Source organism: Bombina bombina, chromosome 3, assembly GCF_027579735.1.
Source record: "Bombina bombina isolate aBomBom1 chromosome 3, aBomBom1.pri, whole genome shotgun sequence".
NCBI lineage: Eukaryota > Metazoa > Chordata > Amphibia > Anura > Bombinatoridae > Bombina > Bombina bombina.
This window is the reverse complement of record NC_069501.1, coordinates 445302959-445322547: the sequence shown is the minus strand read 5'-3', so window position 1 is coordinate 445322547 and position 19589 is coordinate 445302959. Positions and strand designations below refer to the sequence as shown.

General features: G+C 36.6%; 1 protein-coding gene across 5 annotated transcripts in view; it reads left to right on the top strand.

Moving 5' to 3' along the window:
* The window catches only part of PHTF1 (putative homeodomain transcription factor 1), a 383975-nt gene that overhangs the window by 315299 nt on the left and 49087 nt on the right, over window positions 1–19589 (top strand). For 4 of the 5 annotated variants that reach the window (XM_053706659.1, XM_053706661.1, XM_053706660.1 and 1 more), the window contains exons 13-15: window positions 4549–4821; window positions 6694–6825; window positions 6910–6996. In XM_053706659.1, the coding sequence (XP_053562634.1) occupies window positions 4549–4821; window positions 6694–6825; window positions 6910–6996 (492 nt within the window). Of the gene's footprint in view, window positions 1–4548; window positions 4822–6693; window positions 6826–6909; window positions 6997–9544; window positions 9760–19589 lie in introns of those variants that run through there. The other variant, XM_053706664.1, reaches the window with a different exon arrangement.

The following is a 19589-nucleotide window of genomic DNA, read 5'->3' as shown; positions in this document are numbered from 1 at the left end:
TGTTGAAGAGGGTTTTATCTACCCTGGGGGTTCCAGCGGCAAAACCTCCTGAGGAGGAATAGGTTCCTGAGACTGGAATCAGTATTTAGACCTATACCTAGGGCTCCGTAGGTATTTCCTGTACCCCTTGTTATTGCAAAGATCATCTCCAAATAATGGGAGAAGTCAGGGATCCCTTTGCTCCTTCGGCGTCCTTTAAGAGATTGTTTCCTTTTCCAGCTACCCACGCAGAGGATTGGAACAGTGTCCCTATGGTTGATGGTGCTGTATCCACATTGGCCAAGCGCACTACCATTCCACTTGAGGATAGTACTTCCTTTAAAGATCCTTTAGACAGGAAGCTTGAGGGATACCCCAGAAAGGTGTTTCTTCAGTCGAGCACCCTATTTTAACCAGCAGTTGGAATAACTGCAGTCACAGGGGCCGCCAAATTCTGGTGTGATTACTGGGAAACTCCCCTAGAGAAGATTCAGGAACATATGTAATTCCTAAGGCTGGCTAATGCCTTTATCTGGAATGATATTTTGCAAATCATCCTCATCAATGCTAAGAACTCTAGCTTTGTGGTTCTGGCTAGGACCCTAGGCTACTGGACATAGTTTGTCAGGGTTACAGAATAAGCTTTCGGTCCCATCCTTTAAGGGACCTCCTTCTTCTTTCAAGGGTTTCTGGAAACCCAGTAAATGAAGCAGCACTACTCCACTGTGTGAACGACTTCATAGCCATAGGCGTGGTGGTTCCAGTTCCCTCAGCAGAGAGGGGATAAGGGTTCTACTCCAATCTCTTTGTGGTCCCCAAGAAAGAGGGCACATTCCATCCTATTCTGGACCTGAAGGGTCTCAACAAATTTGTAAGAGGCCCTACCTTCAAGATGGAGAAGATACGATCCATCCTTTCCTTGGTCCAAGAGGGTCAGTTCATGACTACAATAGACCTGAAGCTTGCCTTCATATTCCGATAAACAGAGATCATTACCGTTTCCTGCGGTTCGCTTTCCTAGACAAGCACTACCAGTTTGTTTCACTTCCATTTGGTCTGGCTACGGCCAAGCTGCTGGGAACTCTGCTGGTTTCCCCTGATTTGTTCTCCTGCCCCGAGTGGTAACTTGGATCAAACAGGAGGCAATACCAACTATTCTGATAGCCGCGCAGAGCTTGGCACACAGATCTGGTGAACATGCCGTCTGCTTCTCCTTGGCGGTTGCCTCTTCATCAGGACCTGCTGACTCAGGGTCCGTTCTTTTACCAAAACCTAGATACTTTGAGGATGACTGTCTGGAGATTAAACATTTATACCTAACTCAGAGAGGCTTCTCTGATAGTGGGAATAATACTCTTATTCACCATACGCATCTACTACAAGGTCTGGATGACTTATTGTCACTGGTGTAACCAATGAGCTTTCTCTTGGCATAGAGTAAAAACTCTGCATATTCTACAGTTTCTAAAGGAGGGTCTGGAGAACGGCCTGTTGGCCAGTTCTATCAAGGGTCAGAACTCTGCCCATTCTGTTTTGTTTCACAAGAAGTTGGCTAGTTTACCTGATGTTCAGGAGTTTTTTCAGGCCTTGGTCAGAATTCGACCTGTTTTCAAACCTATTGCTCCTCCATGGAGCCTAAAATTGGTGTTAAAAGTTCTTAAGAGGCCTCAATTTCAGCCTCTGCATGTTATTGATATTGAATTACTCACTTGGAAAGTGTTTTTTTTTTGCATATCCTCTGCTCGCAGAGTGTCAGAGCTTTCGGCTTTGATGTATAATCCTCTGTATCTGATGTTCCATCCAACAAGATAAGGCTGTGTTGAGGACTCAACTAGACATTCTACATAAGGTAGTTAATACACGTAACATCAATCAGGAGATTGTGGTTCGTTCACTTTGTCCTAATCACTCATCTTCCAAAGAGAGATTGTTACATAATTTTGATGTGGTCAGAGCGCTGAAGTTCTACCCTCACTCTACTAAGAAGTTTCATCAGTCTTCTTCCTTATTCATCCTGTATACTGATAAGCGCAAGGGGCAGAAGGCCTCTGCTGTTACTATTTCCTTTTGTTTGAGAAGTTTGATTCGCATGACCTACAAGGAAGCCGGTCAGGTGTCCCCTTCACGAATCACAGCACATTCTACTCATGTGGTGTCTACAACTTGGGCCTTCAAGAATGAGGCCTCAGTTGAGCAGATCTGCAAAGCTGCAACTTGGTCTTCATTGCACACTTTCACAATGTTCTATAAATTTTATGTTTTTACCTCAGCGGAGGCCTCCGTTGGTAGAAGGGTTCTACAAGAGGTGGTGCCTAGCAATTAGGACTACCTTCCTTACTTTTTCCCTCCTGAACATTAGTGAACTCCACAGCTTGGGTATTGGTTTCCCATAGGTTAAAGGGATACTAAACCCATTTTATGTTCTTTAATGATTCAGATAATGCATGCAATTTATGGAAACTTTCTAATTTACTTTTATTATCAAATTTTCTTCGTTCTCTTGATATCTTTATTTAAAAAGAAGGAATGTAAAGCTTAGGAACTCATTTTGGGTTCAGAACCTGGGTTACGCTTGCTTATTGGTTTGCTAAATGTAGCCACCAATAACCAAGTGCTATCCAGGGTGCTGAACATAAAATGGGCTGGCTCCTAAGCTTTACATTCCTGCTTTTTTAAATAAAGATAGCAAGAGAATGAAGAAAATTTGATAATAGGAGTAAATTAGAATGTTGCTTAAAATTGCATGCTCTATCTGAATCATGAAAGAAAAAATTTGGGTTTAGTATCCCTTTAAGAATGTTCTCGTGGACTCTCAGTGCCAATAGAAGGAAAATTAAGTTTATGCTTATCTGATAAATTAACTTGCAATCTAGGCCAATATGGTTAACCTAGTTTAAATAATACAGAACAAATAGAAAGGACTACAGTCAATTAGTATGTATAGTCTTAATATGCTCCAAGGTTTCCAAGCGTCTGCGTAGCAGATCTCATATATAATACCTGTCATTGTGCGCCAGAGTGTTATTTGCATACAATAAATTAGGTTAGTAGGAAGCGATTAATGACAATCTTAGTTTTTTCACATGAATTAGCTGACTTACTTAGTGGTACATAAGCTTTTATAAGTATAACAGTTGTGGCCTATTAACACTTCCTTTTTGCACTGCAGTAGTTTTTACTTGTTAAGCGTGTGTACCAGCCTGAGGCAGATGAATACTGGTGCATTCTGGGCTTAGTTCAGTGTGCTTAAAACATCCAGCTGACAAGGCCTGTAGCAATGACATTACCCTCAGCTCAGCTGAACCACATTTAACCCCCATAAACATCACGGTTCATTGGGGTTTCCTTAACACACAGAAACATTTTAAGTGAAAAATAGAAATTAAACTTTGCTTTTTTTGTGGTGTTTTTTTTATCATATGTTAATAGAAGGTCCTAGCAAAAAATAAAAAAAACCTAACCACATAAGTCTAAGGGCCCATCCTGCCCATGCAAGATGTAACAGGGATAGTAAAGACAAAATTCAACTTTCATGGGTCAGATAGAGCTTTCCTTTTTACATTCTCTTGGTATTGTTTGTGGAAAAGCATACCTAGGTAGTCTTAGGGGCAGCAGTGCACTACTGAGAGCTAGCTGCTGATTGGTGGCTACAGACATATACCTGTTGTCATTGACTCCCCAAATATATATGTGTGGGTTTTTTTTTGCATGTTTAACTAGATTGTGTTTTACATTTTAAGCATGTAAATGAATTCAAGATGCGTCCCTTCTAATGGATTTGAATGGATTAGAAAATGAAGCTAAAATCACCTAAGCTGCCCTACAGTGTTGTCACATGGTTAATTGTCCTGCTGGAAGTAACAGAGGAGAGATTTGTTTCTGTATTTAACTCAATGAGAGGGGGATCTGTTGTCTAGAAGCGACAAATTGATAGGGGTATACTGCTCTTCAGTATGGCTCGATAAACATTGAGGACTGTATTTTGGGAATTGCTGCGTAATAAGTGGTTCTACTGCCTGGTATTTATTCTGTGAACATGAGGACAGCTAAAACTTTATATGTACTATTCCCAATGCTGCTGAATTGCAAATTAAAGGGACGATAAATGTTGTAAAAAAGAATTCCCTCTGTATTACACTTACTGCACACTTTGCTCCATGCTACAAAAGTAAATAAATGTGCCATGAGTCTTGTAAAATGCATCATTTAACAAACAATTTTAAATATTTACACTTGACTTCTGATTCTGTTCCCCCCCACCACCACCACCACCAAATTAGTCATCTTGCAGTACAGCATATAAGCTTTATCATTTGCGCCATAGATAATTCATTATTGTCCACTACTGCTTGGCCCCTGGCTGTGAAGAAGTTGCACACATGTACTCTATAGAGACAAATGCAGTAATCAGAATGGGCGGAGAAGCTGGACCATAAACTCATTATGCAGCTTCATTGGACAGTTATTTCAGTGAGGAGGGGTAATTTTGCATTGTTTACCGCCCCCTTTACCTTACTCTGTATACCAATATCCCACTATGCTGCTATTGTTTGCCATATGTTTATGTAGGTGAGCTCCTATGAACATGGTGTGGGCTATCAGATATGGGGAAACGTGGTGACGCTGGGCTTGGCAGTCTTCCCGTTTCTTTTCCGCCTCTTCAATCAACGAGACTTGGAGCAGATCCTCTCAGTGACCGGGCAGGAACTCCTTACTATCATCTGTGGGGGGCCACCAACTCTTCCACTGCTGGTGCTGTCTGTCATTAATCTGGTGCTGCGAGCTTGCCTCTCGTGGATGTTTTTCTTTTTGATGTGTGTGGCAGAAAGAACTTACAAACAGGTGTGTTTATAAAATTGATGCACACTAGACAGCACTCACATTCATCCATACTGCACTCCATCCACTCCTGAAGTAGAATAGCAGGAACATCCCGTATAACTTCATAATCACTTTATCATAAATTAAACCCTTGTCTTATTCACATCAATAAACACTCTATCTCTCATGAACCATTCATTGTTGGTGTTATTTAGGTGAACTTTTACATTTGCTTGTTAACTTTTCTAGTTGTGTTATCTACTGCCATTATGCAGATGACAGAAGTTGATTGCAAAAACATTCTCATTCTCTCTACACTACATTTCTCATGAAGAATTCTCACCACTTCTACCAAGCACTTTCTAGCTGCTTTGATCTACATGATATCTGTACGAATTTTTGCTTACTCAAGGCAGCACTAACATGTAATTTTGTACTTATGTTGCCTCAAATTGATTACTAAAACCAACATGTTGGTAGCCTTCCCAACACTTGTCTCTTTCCTCTTAAATCTGCTATGAACACCTTGGCCAAACGCATTAATCTAACACAACTTTAGCCGTACCACTCTGTTCCTACAGTTGACTGCAGTATGCTTCCAAAACACATTCAAACTATCTTACCCTACCATCTTGCACTTAATTTTGTATAAGCACACTCACCTTCATATACTCCCTAAACTAAACTTCTTCAATCCACCAATGGCTTATCTACAAGACTTCTGGGCTCAACGCCTACTCGGTTTAACTCTCTAGCTTGCTTTGTCAGCCATCTTCCATATCAAAGCAGTAGCTCATTGAAAACTATCCAGTTTAAGAAAGTCCCATCACCAAAACACCAACAAAATAATCTTACAGCTGGGTCTTGTAATAGTTGTTGCAACTAGCAACCATTCTTTAGTCTCAAACAAGCATCAACCTTTTTCTCAATCACCCCCTTATCCACTACTTTGTTAGCATATTAATAAAGGTCCATTCTCTATCTCTATTAGTTTGTCTTATGTCCAAATTAATATGTGCTATACATTGTGTATTTGCTTAATCATATACTTAGAGCTAAAAAATACAGGAAAAGGCTATTAATCTGCTAGCTTGGATTTGTCTTAGTATCCCATGAACATGTATAATAAAACAATTTACTTACTTAACTATAATCTTGCTCACTGACTCTTTAGAATATCGTGGCACTCAAGAAAATCAAATTTTCTCAGAGTCACAAATTCCACTCCACTTGTCCCACTAAGAGGAATCTTTCTAGTCGCAAACACTGAGCAATCCTGATTAATTATAGTTATATAGTTACTGTAGCTTTTTAGTGCTAAGTATTAAAGCACAGGCCTCAAACATTAGGACTTCTATATATTCAATATTTTTAGCACAACAGCTTTCAGTCATAGGCTATTATGGTGAAAAACTACTGTGCTTAAAATATGTGCTGTGTACTGTAACACAGTGTTTCTGAACCGTGGTCTTCAAGTACCCCCAACAGGCCAGGTTTTCATTATAGCTGAACTAGAGCACAGGTGAAGTAATCAGTAACCATGGTAACCAACTTGCTCTCACCCAACAGCTGATTATTTCACCTGTGCTCTAGTTCAGCTATAATGAAAACCTGGACGTTGGGGATACTTGAGGACCACGGTTGCAAAACACTGGTGAACCACATTGTACTGATACATGACATCATCTCTTCTGTACCTCACCTATTGTACTACACCCTTTGATTTAGTAAGCAGAACCTTGCATATTTCCTTGCACATACACATTTATACAGATCTATACTATATTTACATATATCCTCACTCATAAGGATGGGGAAGGTCAATTCACTAAGAAATATTTTGATTGTGGTCCTCTTTTGCTCTATAAGAATATACATTTTTTAACACCTTAGAAATTCCTGACAGCTAAGCTGTTTAGTCACCTGACCTCAGCCAGGAAAGCTCGGAAGTTTGAGATTCCTCACTTTCGACTGAAGAAGGTTCAGAACATTAAGATGTGGTTATCCCTGCGCTCTTATCTAAAGGTAAATTAATATGGGACATTGATTGCTGAAATGTTTTGTTCATTGGGAACTTTTCCGCTAATATACTTCATGTGTCTTTATCAGAGACGTGGGCCCCAGCGATCTGTAGATGTGATTGTGTCTTCAGTCTACTTATTAACACTGTCAATTGCCTTCATATGCTGCGCTCAGGTAACTATCCATCTATAATTGTATTTCATCTATTTCTTATGCTGATTATTTTTCTGTTAACAAGATTCTGTACTAATGGACAAAGTGTTCCCACTGATTTTTAGAGGTATACATTTAATTAAGTGAAAGTTTCATGCTCTTCTTTCCATGTACTACTGTCTCTCCTTCTTCATATTCAATGTGTACATTTCCATCTTGAATTGCAAACCAAGTAGATGTTTAGCAGTGCTTCTCAGAACTACAAAATCTTCATAGTAACATCAATACATGTAGCACTATTTGATATAATTATACCCTTTAAAACCACTCTCAGATGAGTTTCAGATTCTGGCAACAATATCTGATCACCCCAAATACTAATATTTCCAGTAGTGCTCAGTATGCGCTTATCACAGGGCATATGATCTAATTCTTGCTTTTAAGCTTTGTTTAAATAACTAGTCCTAAAGCCCTTGTACACCGGCCATTTTCTTCAGTGCAGTGATCCTGCCGGCCACGTCCTCTCTGATCGATACTGCCACGCCCGCTCCCGCCCACCCTCTCTGCTGTCTGATCCTCACAGCCTTGATAGATCCTTTCTTATATTCTGGGACGTCTCTGGGAGATGTCCCAGAATATAAATATATTTTATTATTCTGCTTTTAGAGTGCTTCATTTTTAATATGATTGAATAAATATTAATTATATATTTGTACAACCTGTATCCTGTTTGACCGTTAATCCTAGCTTTAAGCGCTGTCTCATTTCTGTTTTGTGTAGATCCTTCCTTACCGCCAGGCCAGGTATGTTTGTCTCGCACTTCAGTCTTTACTGCGCATGACAGCTTCGGACAAACATACCTGGCCTTTTATTATATAGGATAAGGGTTAGATTACAAATGGAGGGCAAAAATGCAAGCTGTATTAAATCCATACCTCTTTTTTTATGTGCTCTGCAATTGTTGTGAGCACTGTCAATTGTGCTAAATGATTAGCAAAGGAGCAAAACAATGAAATAGTTATAATTAAAGTTTCCTATTATCTTTCCCATTACACTATTAACCCCCTAACTGCCACTACCCCATTGCAAATCCTACCCCATACACACTATTAACCCCCAAACTACCACTACCCGCAAAAAATAAGTTATTATCAGTTACTCGCCCCAACACAAATAACCCCCTAGACTATCAACCCATAAAATGCCACTACCTGCCAAAAATAAGCCCTAAACTATCACTACCCCCAAAGCAAATAACCAACTACGCTATTTACCCTCTAACCCTCTAGCTGTCCCAAGACACACTAACCTAAAAAAATAATTTAGGAAAATGACTAAAGCTTAACATGCTGAAAAAATACCAAAAGCCCTAAATAAAACCCTGTCCTAAAAAACTAAAGTCCTCCTAGTAATACCCCCCTAAGAAACCCTATCCTAATAAATAATAGGCCACCTAAAAATCCTAACAAAAACTAAATAAAGGATCCCTAAAAAAGAGGCCTTGTACTTAAAAACAAAAACTAAAGACCCCCTAAAAATAAGAAACCTAAAAAAAAAAAACGAAGTAGCCCCTAAAAATAAAAAATGACCACTACCCCATACACAACTCTGCTGGCTTCCACTCTGTCGAGGTCCTCTTTTTGGACGCCTCTACTTGGGGTCCTCTTTATACAGGTGTTGTGGAAGTTATTTTCTTCCTATTGGCTAATTTTCAGTTTAGGGGTTAATAGTGTAAGTAAATATGTAAATGTGACCAATCTGCTAATTAGCACGTCCCATTATAGTTATGGGATGTGTTCATTTTAGCGCTTGTACGAAAAGTCTTTAGTTACATTTTTAACCAACAACTTGTAATTCCAAATTGTGTGTTACTGGTTGCGCAAATCCTCAGTTTAAAATAAAGAACGACGCACAATCAGCGATGATCCACTTGTAATTTAACTCTAGATGTTTACAGTGATTTTAGGAATTGATGTCATTGCCTTATCAACTAATACGTCTGTACTGAATTAGGTATAGTTACATACTTTAGTCATCAGGGGGCACTAACAGCAAAGCTGTATCAGAGAAGTATCAAAGATGTTCCACTGGGATAAACACAAATTATAAAATCATTCTGTGATACGCACTTCAGGAGAGTATGACAGAAAGCAGATTAGATATATATATATATATATATATATATCTTTAGGTATTCAGGTGAATGGTCATTTTATTCCCAGACCTTCCATGATGCAGAAGCCCAGTGCAAGGTCTTATTTCATACAGGATGATTTTTTAGGTAACATACTGTTGTGACAGCAGCAGGAATACACAAGCAGGTCTATACTGATGTAAAAATGATTCCTCCGAGGTTTAAAATGTCCTTGATTTTTTTTTTTTTCATCAGTAGTCAAATCTGAACATCCCTGATTGGCCCTAGAAGTATTTTGTATATGACTTTAGCAACACACAGCTGAAAGTATCTACAGATTTTGGCATCTCTATATGCACATTTCATTAGTCTGACTTAAAGCACCTTGGTTACTACATTTCAGTAAAAATCTTTTTGTTTTTTTCTTTATTGTAGAATCGGTAGTCAAGTAATTACATTGTTCTAAGGAAGAAAAAAAAAAAGAAAAGCCTGTATCTGTAAAAACCTAAAGGGATATTGTTTCACAGTTTTAAGAGTAATTGCGTAAAGGACTAGAAACAAATGTATGTATACATTAAAGGGAGAGTCTATTTGATTTTTTTAATTGTTAAAAATGAGCGTAACAAGAAGAATTAAAAAAAATAAATAAATGACAGAATTTGTTACATAAATATTTTTTGTAAATTATCCATGTATGTTTGTCGGTGTACATATGGTATTATTGTAGGTATGCATATGGTATGATTGCAGGTATGCATATAGTATGATTGTAGGTATGCATATAGTATGATTTTAGGTATGTTTAGTATGATTGTAGGTATGCATATGGTGTGATTGTAGGTATGCTTATGGTATGACTGTAGGTATGCATATAGTATGATTGCAGGTATGTATAGTATGATTGTAGGTATGCATATAGTATGATTTTAGGTATGTATAGTATGATTGTAGGTATGCATATAGTATGATTGTAGGTATGTATAGTATAATTGTAGGTATGCATATAGTATGATTTTAGGTATGTTTAGTATGATTTTAGGTATGCATATGGTGTGATTGTAGGTATGCTTATGGTATGACTGTAGGTATGCATATAGTATGATTGCAGGTATGTATAGTATGATTGTAGGTATGCATATAGTATGATTTTAGGTATGTATAGTATGATTGTAGGTATGCATATAGTATGATTTTAGGTATGTATAGTATGATTGTAGGTATGCATATGGTATGATTGTAGGTATGTATGTGTAGTGTGATAGGAGCGCCTAAAGGTGGATTCCTGCTGCTAAAAAAGTTCTTCCCTCAGAGAGAACTAAATGGTGGATAAGAAGAAAAAAATGGGGTTTATTTAGCAGCGCTAAAAAAAGCTAGGAAATGATGATACCAATCTAACTAATGTATTATACAATCTAGTTTATTTAAAAATTCTTATAACACATAAAAACAACAGCAAATGCTTTTCCTAATTAATAAAGGGACATCTCCCTTATACAACACTTTAAAAACAGACTAGAACCATATAATCCTAGAATTCCAGGTATAAAGGAATTAATTCTATAGATAACATATGGCAAGCAACAAATTTCTAAGATAAATGGTGAATTGAATATTTAAAAGGCACAAATGTATCAGTCCTAACAGCTTTACAGTTCTTCAGTAACAAATACAGTTATAAAGTTACACAGTTACTTTCCTTGGACATATAATTGGCTCAGGTGTGCTGGATAGTTAAAAAGGCAAAAAACAGCCAATATTCTGATTTAGGTGCCAAAGCAATCGTGGTTAATGGAAATGGTTAATTTAACAGATGAATACCTTGATGTCTTTAAAGTTCAGTTTGCGTGTTTTAAAAAACGTAGTGCAAATTAGTGTAGAGGTACCTTAATCTGTCCTGGTTGCAACCGCTGATATTCTTCACTGTGAGGGATTCACAGACTGTTTGTAGGTATGCTTATGGTATGACTGTAGGTATACATATAGTATGATTGTAGGTATGCATATAGTATGATTTTAGGTATGTATAGTATGATTGTAGGTATGCATATGGTATGATTGTAGGTATGCTTATGATATGACTGTAGGTATGCATATAGTATGATTTTAGGTATGTATAGTATGATTGTAGGTATGCATATAGTATGATTTCAGGTATGTATAGCATGATTGTAGGTATGCATATAGTATGATTGAAGGTATGTATAGTATGATTTTAGGTATGTATATAGTATGATTGTAGGTATGCATATGGTATGATTGTAGGTATGCTTATGGTATGACTGTAGGTATGCATATAGTATGATTGTAGGTATGCATATAGTATGATTTTAGGTATGTATAGTATGATTGTGGGTATGCATATAGTATGATTTTAGGTATGTATAGCATGATTGTAGGTATGCATATAGTATGATTGTAGGTATGTATAGTATGATTGTAGGTATGCATATGGTATGATTGTAGTTATGTATAGTATGATTGTCAGTATGTATAGTATGATTGTCAGTATGTATAGTATGATTGTAGGTATGCATATGGTATGATTGCAGGTATGTATAGTATGATTGTAGGTATGCATAGGGTTGCCACCTCAGCCATGTTTTCCTGGACACTTATGAGTTACACATGCTGCAGGGTGTGCAGGGAGGAACATGTATTGTGTTTCTGGACAACACTGTTCATATTCCTCCCTGCATACCCTGCAGCATGTGTAACTTACAAGTGTTCTGTATTTTAAGGGAGGGGTTGCCACCCTCGGTATGCATAGTATGATTGTAGGTATGCATATAGTATGATTGTAGGTATGCATATGGTATGATTGTAGGTATGTATAGTATGAATGTAGGTATGCCTATGGTATGATTGTAGGTATGTATAGTATGATTTTAGGTATGCATATGCTCTGATTGTAGGTATGTATAATATGATTGTAGGTATGTATAGTATGATTGTAGGTATGTATAGTATGATTGTATGTATGCATATAGTAGGATTGTAGGTATGCATAGTATGATTGTAGGAATGCATATAGTATGATTGTAGGTATGCATATGGTATGATTTAGGTATGTATAGTATGATTGTAGGTATGCATATGCTCTGATTGTAGGTATGCATATGCTCTGATTGTAGGTATGTATAGTATGGTTGTAGGTAATGCATATGGTTTGATTGTAGGTAATGCATATGGTCTGAGTGTAGGTATGCATATGGTCTGATTGTAGGTATGTATAGTATGATTGTAGGTATGTATATGTTCTGCTTGTAGATATGTATAGTATGATTGTAGGTATGTATAGTATGATTGTAGGTATGTATATGGTCTGATTGTAGGTATGTAGTATGATTGTAGAAATGCATATGGTCTGATTGTAGGTATGCATATGCTCTGATTGTAGGTATGTATAGTATGGTTGTAGGTAATGCATATGGTTTGATTGTAGGTAATGCATATGGTCTGAGTGTAGGTATGCATATGGTCTGCTTGTAGATATGTATAGTATGATTGTAGGTATGTATAGTATGATTGTAGGTATGTATATGGTCTGATTGTAGGTATGTAGTATGATTGTAGAAATGCATATGGTCTGATTGTAGGTATGTATAGTATGATTGTAGGAATGCATATGGTCTGATTGTAGGTATGTATAGTATGATTGTAGGTTTGCATATGGTCTGATTGAAGGTATGTATAGTATGATTGTAGGTAATGCATATGGTCTGATTGTAGGTATGCATATGGTCTGATTGTAGGTATGTAAAGTATGATTGTAGGTATGTATATGTTCTGCTTGTAGATATGTATAGTATGATTGTTGGTATGCATATGGTCTGATTGTAGGTATGTATAGTATGATTGTAGGTTTGCATATGGTCTGATTGTAGGTAATGCATATGGTCTGATTGTAGGTATGCATATGGTCTGATTGTAGGTATGTATAGTATGATTGTAGATATGCATATGGTATGATTGTAGGTATGTATAGTATGATTGTAGGAATGCATATGGTCTGATTGTAGGTATGCATATGGTCTGATTAAAGGGACATACATGATCTGTAGGTAACAACAAGGAATGGAAGGGAGCGCTATAAGCTGAATAGGAATAAATGATCTAAAAAGGGTCTATTCGTAAGTACATAGAAACACAATTTTAATGGATGAGTCTATAAAAATGAATTAGAATAAAATTCGGCTAAAAATGACAGCAGCCTAAGGTTAATAAAAGCTTAAAAGTAACATGGATCCGTGATACATATAAAATAAACAATAATATAATAAAACATAAGATGGTGACAGCAGAAGAAATTGGATGATAAAACCAATCCTGTAAAATCCTAGGGATATTTCCTAGGATCTCCCTTAGAGTAAATGCTAAACGATGAATTGCTATACAATGAAGTAAACAATAAAATGATGGATAGTGGTACAGAACACATGGGTTAAAATGCAAACTTCAGTGTCCAAAAAATATACATTAGTATATTCAATAGTATATATCCTGTATAGTGTACAGGAAACTTATTTAAAAGATATAGAAATCCCCAAACTGAAGTGCAATTGGATAGGAGAGGTTTTTGCCACTCCATGCAGAGGCAGAAAATTAGGGGTGGCAATATTGTTTAATAAAAATCTATCATATCAGATTATACAGATGGAAGTAGATCAGGGGGCTAGGTATATCCTGTTACAAGTACGGATAGAAGGGAGAAGATTTGTCTTTTGCAACATTTATGCGCCGAATAATTTTTCTAAAGATGTTTGGGAAAAGTTAAAGAGCAAGCTACTGCCATTTATATCAGATAACCTCGTGATAGGTGGTGATTTTAATCTCTCGTTTTGCCCTGAGCTAGATAGATTTTAAAAAAAAAATATAGCAGTATATAACAGTCAAGCTAAATATATGAGAAAATTTTGCCTCCAGTTGAAATTAACTGATGTATGGAGACTCCAAAATCCAGATTTGCGGGTATTTACCTGCGAATCTAAAAAGTACAGAACATTTTCGAGAATAGATTATTTACTAGTTTCAGAGACCCTATCTTTACAGAAGGTCAAGGCCTTAATAGGCGATATAGCGATCTCCGACCATGCGATTGTGTCACTATCGTTTCAATCCTTAGAGAATCAGGCGAATAGAAATCTAACCATTATATTCCCACGATATATGCATAAGAATATCAGATTTAATCTCTGGTTAAAACAGAAATGGAAAGATTATTGCACTTTCAATATAGTATATTTTCAGAAAATCGAGACGTTCTGGGAAGCCTCTAAGGCGTATTTAAGGGGAGAAATTAAGGCTTATATGTGTAAAAGAAATCGCAAAGATAAAAGGAGAGAAATCCAACTCGCTAAACAGGTCAAGAATAGTTATCAGAAATATATTAGAGAGCCAAATTCTGCGTTGTGGAAAAAATATCTTAGTGCTAGACAGGAACGAGACGTTTTCTTTAGACAAAAATCCTTAGAAGAGGAGAGAAAACTAAATCTGCGATACAAGGGACATTTTGGTTATTCAGCAAAATTTTTAGCTAAACTGGTCAAAGGGAGAAAGAAAAAAAATTACATTTTAGCAATTAGGGATCAGGATAACAGACATACAGAAATATCTGATATCAATAAAACGTTGTTTGTGTATTATCAAAAACTATACACGCAGAGTACTAATCATACGCAGAACCAGGATAAATTTTGGTCTCAAATAAAAATTCCGAGAGTTTCACAAGATCTAGTGGAAAGGCTTAATGCCCCTATTTCAGAAAATGAGATAGCAGAAGCAATTGATAAGGCAAAATTGAATAAAGCTGCAGTGCCGGACTGCCTGCCGGCAGAGTATTATAAAATACTTGCAGAAGAAATTAAACCCACTCTAGTAAAACTATTCAATAATTATTACAGAAACGGGAAGATACCTTCAGGATATTTTGCGGCTGCTAACATTTCCCTGATTCTTAAAAAAGGAAAAGACCCCGAAGATCCAGGGTCTTATAGACCAATCTCCGTACTTAATGTGGACTATAAGATTTTATCCTCTATCCTAGCAGCCAGATTAATGCTATGCCTTAATGAAGTGATACATCCAGATCAATCAGGGTTTATGGCTTTTAGAAATGTTTCTAAAAATATACGGAAACTGACAACCTTAATAGATTATATTTGGAATATTCGCCAAAACTCAGATAGACATTTCTTATATGATTGTGCACTCTTAACTCTCGACGCGGTAAAGGCGTTTGACTCTATAGAATGGGAATATCTATTTGAGACTCTCGGAAAATTTGGGTTTAAAAATGAGTTTGTTCGGTTTATCCGTAACATATATCAATGTCCTATATCTTATCTTCTAATTAATAATAATCTCACCTCAGGGATAAAACTGAAAAAAGGTACTAGACAAGGGTGTCCCTTGTCTCCTTTATTGTTTAATCTTGCATTAGAACCTCTCGCTATAAGGCTACGGAATTTATTAGAAGGTATTTCCATTGGGCAGACTGTGCTTAAAACTTTACTATATGCAGATGACTTACTAATCTTCCTTCATAACACACCTAGGGCTATCCCAACGGTTATAGATTGTCTAAATCTTTTTAGTTCATTCTCCGGGTACAAAGTGAATTATAGTAAAAGTGAAATAATGTGGCTATATAAAACAAGGAATGCTTTAGATAGGCTGGAATTTAAAGAGGTGGATGCTCTTAAATATTTGGGAATTTATCTTCACAGAAATCCGGTAAAATGGTACGATTTGAATTTCGTCCCGTTATTTCAAAAAATTTACGCGGACTTGAAACTTTGGGCTGCCTTCCCTTTATCTCTGACTGCGAGAGTGAACCTTATTAAGACTATAATCTTTCCCCGGCTTCTCTTTCTTCTTCAAAACCTTCCCTTGAAACTATATAAAGGAGATATACGTAAGTTAAATTCGAGTTTTTCACAATTTATATGGCATAATAAGAAAAAAGCACGAATTGCAATAGAAAAACTGATGCAACCTCGTAAAGAAGCCGGGTTAGCTCTACCCAATATAGCGCTTTATAATCTTGCAGCCTTGGGCAAAATTGCGCTTGATTGGCTCATAGAAACAAGCTGGTTTGCAACATTAGAATTGGAAAGTACTTTAGTCCTCCCCTTTTCCCTCAAAGCTTTATTACATATTCATCCTAAAGAAACTCCGCAGGAGGTCAAAAGTTTAATATCAATAAACAATATAGTTCTAGCCTGGCAAAAAATATGCTCTCTTATGGGTATTGATTACACCTTTTCAGATTATTTACCGTTAATAGGCAACCCCGAATTTCCTCCAGGAAACAACCAGCAGGTTTTTAGAGAGTGGTTCAATAAAGATCTTAAGCTAGTTTCGCAATTTTTTATGGAAGATCGACAAATAATCCCTTTTGATATTTTGAAAGCTCGATTTGACCTTTCAAATAATAATCTTTATCCCTATTTGCAAGTGCATAATTATATATCCTCTAGGAGATGGAATCGTGGTGAGACAGTCGCATGGACGGAGTTTAAAACAATCTTGATCGTTGCTCATGTTAGGCCCCCCTCTATTTCATTATTATATAGTATCATGCTTGCCAAACAAAGTGATTCTCTAATGGAGAAATTATGTGCAAAATGGATAGCTAAGATTCCAAATATAAATCAAGCTATATTGAAAGAGAGTTGTGAATCTTTAAGCAAATGCCGTATTCCAACTAGCTGGAGAGAAGGCCATGTCAAATTACTTAATAACTATTATTGCACACCATGGAAAATGGCTAAAATGTTTATAGGTCAAGACTTCTTCTGCCCACGATGTGTCTATATGAACGCGGATATTTTACATATGTTCTGGCACTGCCCTAGAGTTCAACAATTCTGGAAGAAAGTGATCTTTTGGATTAATAAAATCTACGCAACAAACATACAACTTAAAGTTGAGGATATATTTTTGCTAGTTCGATCTAGCCAAAAGACAGTCCCGTCAAGTAAAATTATAAATACAATTATTATACTTGTGAGACAACTCATATTAAGTAACTGGAAAGCCAAAAAGTTGCCAGGGTTTTCATTTTTTATTAGAGAAATCCAGCTACAAATTATTTTTGAATCTTTCCATCTTTGGGACGCAAGCGAAAAAGAATGCAAAAGATTTCTACTGGGATGGTTACCGGTAGTTAAAATGTATCCGGAAGATGTGCAAAAGACAATTCTATCTCCTTTCTTAAGTACTGATTGTTTTGCTGATTTGGTATTGCTGGGAGATTTTCCCGCAGAGTGGATTACGAATTATAGATAGAACTAGTGATGGGACGAAGAGGTCAGACTAGGAAACAGAGTCGGTAGACAGTTGACACGTCAGGAGATCTACAGTGGAAGGAAGAGGGGCAGATTAAAGTCTTAACTCGTGAGAGATATAAGTTCCTTTTTTTTTTTTTTTTTTTTTTTTTTTTTTTTTGTTGTTGTTTGAGTGTGTAGTGTGTTTTCAAGTCTATGTTAAAAAGAATTGCCAGGGTCAGAGGAACCGTTTATTTTTACATGATACATATACGCAAAAGAAGCAAAAGAGGCTTACTTTTTATTTTTTGTTATTTTGACATCTTTATATATTGTGAATGGTGCAATTCAATCGCTGTATTTTGTTTAATGCATATTTTGCACCCTGCGTGGTGCAGTTTCATATCCAAACGTATTGTATTTTTGTTTGTTTTTCCGCTTACTGGCATAAATAAAAAAAAAAAAAAAAAAAACATTTTAACAGACTTTAGCAAACACGGTTGCATAATGCCAGGTGTCACCAAGCAAGCCTTATAACTCCTGTTATTACTCAGATATTTAGCATGATTAATATCATAGTTCCCAGGAACTCATAGGAATTGAAATAGTCTCTCTTTCTGTAGCTGAATTGCTCAGGAAGTGACATAAACTTCAGGATAGTGAACACAGTAAGAGCAGCCCCACCAAGTATAATAAATTGCAGCTTTAGCACAGGCAATTTTTTTTTTACAATATTAGGATAGTTTAATTTTTTTAGAGTATTTTAAGTGTTCAAGCTGCAGGATCCCCCAATACATCGTTCAAGCGTACATTTTATTTTCTCCTTTTTGCGTAACGCCCCAGAGTAATAGCTAGAATCAAGCAGAAATGGGCATCATTGATTCTGATTGGTCAGCCCTTAGTATCCAGAGCTAGTTTAGATGTTATCATGAGAGAGCTTCTGTCTCTGGGTTCTACCAGCAAGAACGTCAGACCTTGATGGCCTGCTGATTGAACACATGAGTCTGTCACATAGAGGCTCATCTGACAAAGTCATTAATGATTGATTCACGAGAGGACGCTGTTACCAGACATATCTGTTTTGCCAAGTTTTAACTATTTCATTGTTTTATCCCTCACAGAGGTGACCTTGTGCAGGAAGGTTCTGCGGGCTGTTGTGCCTGATTAGTTCTAGACCCTTACTTAAGATTATTCCCACCCTATTTATGGTGGTCTTGTGGACTTCACTGTGTGGGCATTAGGTCGAACATGAGCCATGTTTATTATTACCTTCAGTTGGGGGCATGTCCTATTTTACACTAAATTTTGGGTCTTTTCCTGTATTTTAGCTTTCCTTCTCTGCTTGGCCCTATGTATAACTGGACAATGCTGGGAGGTGGGGTGGAGTAAAGCTGTGCAATGTAGGTGTGGTTTGCCTTCTCCTGGTGGAAATAAAATATATCTCACATGTGATGATTCGTGGACTCTCACCATCATGAAATAAATACATTTATCAGGTACACATTTTTTGTGCTGCTGCTAGCTTCTAACAGTAGCACTAGCTACTACTTTTCAGTTGAAGCTGCTGTCGAGCTGTTCCTCTGCTGTCCTGAAGATGTTCCCTATAGGAAATAAGGACTTGATAAATTTAACAAACAAATTATGTCAACATTTTGACTGAACTGAATGACCCCATAAACTAAACATGGACAAGACTAAAGACATTTTTTTTTTTAATTAAAAATTCACCCAAAACTAAAATGTTTTGTCTGTGCATTTATCTATTCTCTTTTAGCATACTGAACTTACTTCTCTTATTATTGTAGATGGACTCTTATAGACTTAAACATATATTATATGACACTGATAGATTCTCTTCAACTCTCTCCTTAATACCTTAAACGGATATTAAACAGTAAATAAATCCTTGATTGAATTATGTATTTAGAGCAAATATTAGCCGGATAATAATATATATTAAAAAAAAAATTACCTTAGGTTTTTTAAATATCAAAAAAAATAAGGGTAATATTTTAATGTCCATAAAGCAGTGTGCAACAACCATTTTGTAACTTAGGTTTTCTTTATCTGTTGAGGCCAATTAGGGACAGTTATAAATGGCTTTCTAGAGTGTGCAACCAATGACTGTGTGGATTACAGCCGTGTCTGTATTTCCACTTTTAACAGGAGTTTGGGAAGCCCAAAATATTCAGAATTAAATATATGTTCATTAT